Here is an 8942-nt window from a genome sequence, read left to right as displayed (position 1 = left end):
TTCCCCTTCCCCGATCAGCCGCAGCCTCCGTTCGGATCACGCTCACCGCCCCTGCCCCGATCACCGCCCGCTCCCCCTGCCCTGATCACCCGCTGCCTCTACCCTACTTTTCCCTGCGGTGTGTCCACGCAGCCCTTTGTAAATAGAAGGGAACAAACTCTGAACCAGCAGAATGCGAGCCGGCCGCAGGCCAACAGCCATGTGACGGCTCCCACATAGCGTTGACGCAGTCCCAGAGTTTTTTTGGGTTGAAGTGTGAGTAGGGTTTGTCGCTGCCACCTATAGACACAGTGTATGCCTGACCCATGGGGCAGAGACATCTAAGCCGGGAAAGAGAAACCTTTTCCCTGTTTCCAACTTTAATGATTTACATCTCGTAAGACAAATAATTACCCATGTATGCTCATACATACTTCTTATGTCCTGCTAAATCAAACTCAGCATTGGACCAACTGAGTTTTTATCTTTGCTAAGTATTTTCATAGGTTAGGTAAGTTCAGCGGATAAAAATAAACGGAAGGTGAATGAAGTTTGGAGGAGAATTTAAACTGCACAAAGTTCAGATGGAACAGTATTTTAAATAAAAGCAGAGTGAGAGGGGAGTGAGGAAAACAAAATGTTTTTAATAGACCAATGGAAAACACGTGGTTGAAGAAAAGACAAATTCATGCATTACTGCTGGAAATAAACCAGGTTAGTGTTTTGCTGACCCCTGCAAGATTAAATTGCTGTTTGGTAAGAGTACAGAGGACAGATTGAGAAAACTTCAGTTTTAGGCAAATTGTGAGAAAACTGAGAAGAGTGATTTTGGTTTGTTGGGCTGTTTTTTGTTTTTTTTTTCTTTGTTTTTTTTAATCTGCATATTTACCTTAATTAAAATGAAATATGAAAGACCCAAATTAAGAGCATGCCCTCTTAGTCCTACTGAAAAAACACCCTTGTTGCAGGCTGGCTTCAGTGGAAATTTGAGGCTTCATGTCCTGCTCCACAGGGCAGCAAAGGAGGTTTTCAAAATATGAAAGTATAGGGATTTTTATTCTCTATAAGAGTAGTGCTTCCATCGACATCTGCTGGTTCCTTAAAATCTTTTTCTTCCGTAGTTTTAGAACTTACTATTAATGTATTTGTAGTCAAAATGCTTGTAGTGTTTGAATACTGTTTTCTACAGTACTTAGTATTACAAGTGTCAGTACTGGATATCAAGAACAAATTTTATTGAGAAACAAGGCTGCAGCACCCTATTACCTCAAAATGAATAGAACAGAAAGCATTCGCTTTTAGTATTTCATATGCTGTCTACTTGCATTTTTCTCTTTGCTCAGTTAAATGAAGCAACATTCAGATCTCAGTTTCTTTAAGATGGGTGGTCAGTTTCAAATAACTCTCCTGGTTTTTGTTTGGTAGTGTTTTTTTATTTAGGTGATTTTTATTAAGGTGATATAAAGGTATTGGACTTCTTTGACCCTCTGCTTCTTCAAAATTTATAAGGCCTTGTCAAAATTATGTAAAATTTGTTGTCAAATCACTGGCCCATAGACCTGAACAAAAGACAAACATCACCTTCAAGAAATACATTTTCCAGCTCTGTCTTGGAGTGGTATTTATGTCTAATTTAGTTGAATTGAATTTGAGTTGCATTGTCTTTTACAAATCGGAGGAGTAAAATCTACCCTGAGGATAATTGCAATATTGAAATTATTGAACCCAGTGCTACAGCTACGAAATAAAAGATGCAGATTACTTGGCACCCAAAGCAGAACGCAGAACTCGCAGTTCTCTAGGTTTGCTTCTCAGCCCAGCAGGAGAGCTTTCCAAGAGACAGCCTGGAGAGCAGCATGCACCCTGAACAGGAGGCAGCTCCTGGGCAGCCTGAGCAGAGGGCACACGCCTCCAGTTTTTGACTCTGGGACTGTAGGGCTGGATGTTGAGAATTGTTATTTCCTCTCATTATTTCCAGCTGTTCTATAGGAATCAGTCTCTAAAACATCATGAGGGACAGAGTTCCACACCATTGCCAGGCACTTGGAGCAGCCCTCTGCTCACCTGCTGTGTGGAATGGGACTGCTTTCACCTACCCACACCAGCTTTCAAGGCTCTGGACTTCCCATGGGAAGCTTTGGTTACTTTCTGTGGTTCACCCAGTGCATGTTAGGAAATATAGGCAGAGAGTCTGAGACAGGGAGCAGGACAGACACTTGAGTGTTCGCCCAGATTAATTGATTAATCATTGTCAATTGCTGAGAATGAATATATGTGCAGTGCTTTTGATTGGCTTTGGGTAAATCATACTCTAGCTACGTAGTGTAATACCATTGCAGTTTAGTGATCAAGTCCTGTTATATGATGGTATGTGTAAGAGGAGGTGCTAATTTTGGCTGTTAAACAGCAGTTGAATGTACACATCTTGTAAAATTTAGCTAGTGTCATCTCCTTAAAAGATCAGCTTTTTTTTTTTGTGTTCCTCATTTATTTAACTTTATTAGGATACCTGTGCTGTAAGAGGGGTGTTGTATCTTTCACTGCATGCTGAAAGCTAAGGAAACTGAGCAGTTTATTCTGCATATGTTATCAAACATATATTTAATATTACTAGCAAACATACATGTCTTAACATTTGCCCAAAATGTAGAGGAACAGTTGACATCTTTAGAAACAACACTCAAGAACACTTTTCATTATGAGCTGAGTTTTATATATGAAGCAATGTACCACCATGAGGCTTTAAAGGGAATAAACTTAGTGCACAATGTCTCAAGCCTTGTGTTTTTAATAACATTCTTGTAGCCAATAATGAAGAATTAGGGACATTCCTGCCAACCTACATGAAGAAGCTAAAATACTTAGTGGGATGATGTGCATCCAAGAGGCAACTTCTACATTTTTACCATGCATTAGTGAATTGAACAATACAATGTTATGTGAGGAGTTAAATTCTAAACAGCAAGCTTCTATAAAACTCATAATCATCATTATTGTTATTATTTAGTATCTTGTTTAAGGTAGTGATTTTTATTTATGATTAGCATTAACAAGTGTGGTGAAATTCAAGTTGCTTTCCACGTGCAGCATGCGTACAGTTTTATAGTTTCCTGTGCGGTTTTCACACTATTTTTTTTCATTTGTCAGAACTTAGTACATTAGATATGGGAGTTCAAAGAGTACAGAGTTACTTTAGTTACAAGCAGCAGGACAGCAGTATTTTTTTCTGGTGGAATTTTTTTGTTCCATTTTTAAGTCAGGATGTGAAAATGATCAGTCAGGCTTTCTTTAAGAATGATTGCAAAGGCAGAGAACTACCTTCATCTTACATGATGAGCAGGATCTTTTCTCCATGTATTGTGCTTTTGTAATGGTCAAAATCATAAGAGGGGTCGGGAAAGCATCCTTCAAGGCAAACACATGAGTAATTGTTAAGTGGTAAACAGGAGGAGGAGAATGCACATTATGGGAAGATATAACTTATGAATCAGTTAGGATTCCGTTTTGTTTTGTGTTTCAAGAACTAGATACACCTTATGCTACTTTGAAGTAGCAATATGCATTATGCTAGATGATATGAGACTGAAATACATTCTGAGTATGAGTTGCAATTTCTTCCCTTACTCATAAAATCTGTTGTACCCCAGTGCTTTAAATCTTTAAAGCTTCAGTGCATATTTTGGGTAGGTGCATTTTTGGTAGATGGTTCAATGTTCTGTTCTACGTGCAAAAGCAGCATCAGGGCGGTCGTTTACACTAAATGCACAGAGAAACATTCCAAAACCTTGTTTTTAAGGTGTTCTTCCATGCTTTGGAACTCCCAGCACTGCCCTTTGCTTTGAGCTTCTCCTTTAACCATGGGTAATGCCATTTCAATGTGGAATGTCATTACCAAAATGATGCAACAGTGCAGTTAAGTGTCATGACCTGGTACATTTTTGAAATAGAGGCAGATGTCTAAGCAAGAGTAATTGAAGTAGGGAGTGATAAGTCCCTTCATTGAACTGTCTTGTTCATTGCCTAGTCTGATGAGACGGGAGAGCAGGATCTGTGGGAAGGGAATTTGTCCAGTAGTGACAGACAAGGTGTTCGAGGACTCCCCTTTGTTCCCTACTCCCTTGGATTTGGCTGTTGACATAGGTGTAGGTGTTTGGTTTGGAATCTTTCTTCCAGAGGGTTCACCAGAAAACAGGATGCAGTGCAGCATCTGTCTGTATCCCAGCGAGATAAAGCTGCCAAGGCTGGTTGCTCTGCCAGTTACAGTTGCAGGCGTGTGCTCCCAACTTCAGCACAGAGTGTTCACTCTTTCCTAGAACTTGCTAACAGCTGTCCTCTAGATAGCATTGAGTAATTATTAGGCTGAGGATAAGTATATTTACCTTCCGTTTTGAAAAAAATACATATAAGATTGAAATATGTTTTGTATACTCAACATGACAAGGAACAACTGTTGGATGTTTGCTTTACTGTATGCATTTCTCAGTCAATTACTTTTTGCAGTATTTTGCTCCAAGATCTTTTAGACTTTTTTTTCATTCCAGCTTTGCTTAATCTCACAGTCTGGGCTAGAATGCTACCTCAAAACAGACTTTGACAGTGCTACCTCTTTCAAAGAGGAAGTAACTACTATTTGTAAGAACTGATGCACAGCAAACAATATTTTAGCAAATATGAAATGTTTGATCTTTAGTGGACTTGAAACAATCAACAAAATTGTTGTTAATCTTACATATACAGGCATGCATGCACAGACACTCTCAGAAACAGATACAGGCTTTCCCCCTTTCCATAAATCCTAATTTCCTGTGGAAGCAATGATGTAATTGCTATGTTGGTGCCTCTTTGTTGGCTCACTAGTCACCCGTGGGTCCACTGTGACCCAAATTTCAAGCGAGATGGTGGAATTAATAAGGTATCATTGAATAGTTGAAGTAAGCCAGTGGCTTACTGGTATGAGGAGAGATTTTAATTCCTCCTTTCCAGCGCAAACCTTGGGCATACTCCTGAGCTGGGCCCTTTACTTCTGAATTACAAGGAAAGTGACCCAGGAAAAAAAGAAGTGAGTTGATTTCTGACAGTTTATCAAGATGGAAGGTTAAGGTGAGCACCCATGCTTGACCAAGGAAGCACGTGGGGCTGCAAGGCAGGAAATCAAAGGGACAGTTGAACCCTGTCTCTTAACAGAAGCTGTTATATGTTTGATGTGCTTCATTTTATCAATACCAGAGTTCTTACAAATCTCACAAAGAAGACGAGAAACTAGATAAGGAAAGAGATTATTACTAGGGCTCCTAAAAATGAAAAAAAAATTGGAGTTCATGCTTTTTTTGACACCAAAGATCTCAGGTATGGAGCACAGTCTTCCTAGGCTTCATTGGTTCTGACACTGATTTTCACTATTCGCTTTTAATTGTATTCTGGCAGTTTTCGGATTAAAAAACCTCAAAAGTTAACAATGTATTTCAAATTTGTAAAACAATGTTTTAACTCAGTGTTATTTGACCTGAATTCAGGGTAGCTTTGGCCTTCCTAATGTTGTTTCCTTCAGAAAGTTAACTGTTGCTTTGCTTTAATTTTCACTTTTTTCCAGCGTTGAAGAGTGTTTTTTCAGGTACTCATTTATCTTCTCCTTTTAGTTTGATTTTTTTCTCTGATAGGAATTCTTCTAAAGCACTCTTCCCATTTTAATAATAGTAATGACAGGAATTAGAAAGAAAATAAAATTCCTATATATTCCTTCCTAAATATTTGTTTCATCCACTGCCACCTTTTAATCTTCTCTTCTGCCTTTCTGGTTAACATTTTTTACTGTTTTGCTCTAATGAAGCAGTCTAGGATTATATGAAAAATCATTTTGATCTCCATTTTAGAATGTTCTGTAGTGGTATTGATAGATTTGCTTACTGTCACCTCAGGCTCTCACAAAAAGATTGTGTGTCACACTCCCTGAGCACTGACATGTGTTGGTCTTGTACCACAGTGCAGCATGGAAAAGGGCAAGGAAGATCCAGGCAGTTACTATCAATGTATGTGGGATATCAGGGCAAAATACGAACTGTTAGTAGAATGGGATTTTCTTAAGGTCCAGGAGGGCTTTTTGATGGTGCTGTGAGAAGGAGACTGCTGTAGAATTTTTCATGAAGAGCTGTAGTGTCTTTGTCTAAATCTCTAAATACTGTTGAGTTAATAAGACCGGGTATTAACCCATGTCAGGGCTTATCAGGTGGTTTAGAAGTTGGTGCAGGCCACTTAGCTTCACGCTGTTATGTTTAGAGAGTTTGCAGAAGTTTAAGTGACATGATTATGGTACCGTTAGGCTGGCATAATTGATATATGGATCAACTCATAAATCAGTACAAGTCCTGAAATAGGGAATTATGGTGGGTAAAAGGATAAGGTATCTGAGGGGTTTGTAGTAGCTCTGCATCCAACTGAGAGAGACTTATTTTTATACATGATGATGAAGACAATCTCATTTTATCCCCTTGAGGATGCCCTTTACAAGGCTGTGTATAGGGGACATGTGGAAGATCAGCACATCAAAGAGTATCTTGGCTTCAAGGGTGGCCCAGTATAAGCTGATTTTATAAATCTGTGCATCTTTTGTTTGGGTGCCACCCATTGTAAATCGTACAAAATCTAATCCAGAATGGAACCTCATAGTTACCATTACAGCCATCAATGGCCTACAAATTGAAATTCATATCTACACAGCATTAAAGTGTTTACAGAGTTTTTAAAAACCGCTTTGAGATGTAAAAAAAAAAAAAAAAAAAAAAAAATTATTCAGGAGAGAGGTACAAACTATTTTTCCCTCCACAATGGATTCTCTGTCTTTCACCATCTTTCTTATCAATTTCATTATAATTCCCACTCCTGGGCTATGTGTACACTTTTGATTGACTGGTTTTATTGACTTTCGCTTGTAAAGCAATAATATTCTGGGCCAGATAAGCATAATGCTGCGTGTAGAGGAGCATGAGCAGAGCGTGACCATTTGCCAGTCACCCGCTCTCCAGTTGAGAGTGTCAGTTTGCAGCTGCGTGCCCTGAAAGGGTCAGTGATATCTGACCAAGTTGTTTGCTTTGTAGATCTCCAAAGATTTAGAATATCTTTTAGGAACATGTACAGAGATTGATGTTTGGCCCCAAGTAACTTGCAAAATTAGTTTTCAAGTAAACAGAAATACAGATGAGTTTTTCACGTGAGAAGTAATCACGTGAGAAGTAACACTAAAATCATGCTAGCATAATACATATATTTGCTTTTACAAAAACCACATTATTTAGAGGCTGACAGAGAAAAAGGACTTAGTGTAGATCTATGTGCATTGTTCTGCTGGAATTGATGCAATTTATACCAAAAGATGGAAGATTTTTAAATAAAAACTTACTCCAGGATGTATGTTACTATTAATGATGAGTTTTCTTTCTGTGATGACTTTGTGTCAACCACAAGGACAATATGAACACATTTGACTGTAATAATAGTGATTTTGTACAGGGGAAAGACTTTAATACAATTAACTTTCATTTATATACTGCCAAGACACTACAGAGAAGGTTTGAATGACTTTTAAGTTCGTCTGTACCAGAAAAAGACATTGAGTTTAAAATAGTTCCGTACCTGCTGTGTGTTATCAACAATTTAGTTTGCCTGTTGATGGGTCTGTAGATGGCCATGAAGGTTATTGAAAATAACTAGTTATTACAAACATGCAGACTGGAAAGACTGGGAGTCATTTGTGGGCTGTTAACTCAATACTTCTAGATGAAAAGTAATTACAAGAGGAGATGTAGATATTCCCTGATTCCAGAAGATGCTGATATTTATTTTTGTGGTTTTGTTTTGTTCTTTAGTGAGATAGAAGATGAATTCAGCTGAAATCACTGATGATGATGAAGGTAAAATATTATACTTTGTATAATTTTTGATCAGGCAGAAATACTTGTTGATTTAAAGTATTTGCCACCTAATAGAGAGTGCAGTTGGATCAAGACAAATTACACTAATTTTTTTAAAGTAATCTAAAATAGGGCATTGTCTTTGTTAGTCATTATTTCTGCTCTACATCCTTCCTCCCCTCCAAAAAATCTTCCTCCTGTAACATTATTTGTTTATAGTTTAGATTATTCTTTAGACAAGAAGATGTCATTTATTGGAAAATGGAATGATTTGAGGTGGCCCCAATATACACTTACCATAGAAGTAATATATATAATGAAGTTCTTCAAAACACATATTCATAAAAAGAAACAAACCACAGAATATTATACTAAGGATGTCATGGTTTTCTGGAGAGGGTGCTTTATCTTTCTAAACATTCTCTTTTTTCAGTAAAAATTCCTAAAAAAAATGTGAAAGTAGAAACAGAAAATGAAGATGAAGCTCTAGACTGCTCAGTAACTTCCAGATCTGCTGAGAAACACTCATTGGATGGTGCAGTGACTTGCCTACAGGATTCCAGCAAACGGAAACAGACCTCCCTTGGCTATGATGGGTCAGGAGGCCAGCAGGATGCCTTACCCACCGTGAAGAAGAGACGCTTTACACAAGAGGTGACTGCTCTACACATGACTGTGATTTTTTTGGTTCATATTTCCTAGGCTAAATTCTCTGCTGCTTTAAGTAGGATGCAAGTCTTTTAACTAAATTTGCATTGGTAATGAGTTTGTTGCAAATGTGGCTAATCTTAAGCCAGTTTGCACACGGCTGGGTATTCTCTAAATAACATGGAAGTTATCATATTTATGAGATACAGTTAATAGTTATGGATTAATGCATTTATGTGAATTATGTTTTTGTTGTTCAGCAGATAACATAGGAAGGGGCAGTGATTCGGGGTAACTGGGCATGACTGATTACAGTCCCTCTCCTGTCACGCAGTCCCTCAGCTTGATCCTGAGTGGTAGAATCAGGACTGTAATTCTTTCTTCTGTGACAAAGATTTAATGTCAGTAAGA

The 8942-nt window shown here is 38.2% G+C and overlaps 1 protein-coding gene across 1 annotated transcript in view; it reads left to right on the top strand.

Moving 5' to 3' along the window:
- The first annotated feature begins 7793 nt into the window (after positions 1–7793).
- Positions 7794–8942, top strand: part of BEND3 (BEN domain containing 3) — a 10455-nt gene continuing 9306 nt past the window's right edge. Inside the window, exons 1-2 of the mRNA XM_005418412.3 lie at positions 7794–7883; positions 8317–8537. Coding sequence (XP_005418469.1) covers positions 7850–7883; positions 8317–8537 — 255 coding nt within the window. The 5' untranslated portion in view covers positions 7794–7849. The remainder of the gene's footprint in view (positions 7884–8316; positions 8538–8942) is intronic.

This window comes from Geospiza fortis, unplaced genomic scaffold (genome assembly GCF_000277835.1).
Source record: "Geospiza fortis unplaced genomic scaffold, GeoFor_1.0 scaffold98, whole genome shotgun sequence".
In the NCBI taxonomy this organism is placed as follows: Eukaryota; Metazoa; Chordata; class Aves; order Passeriformes; family Thraupidae; genus Geospiza; species Geospiza fortis.
The sequence above is the reverse complement of the archived record's forward strand: the minus strand, read 5'-3'. Positions and strand labels throughout refer to the sequence as shown.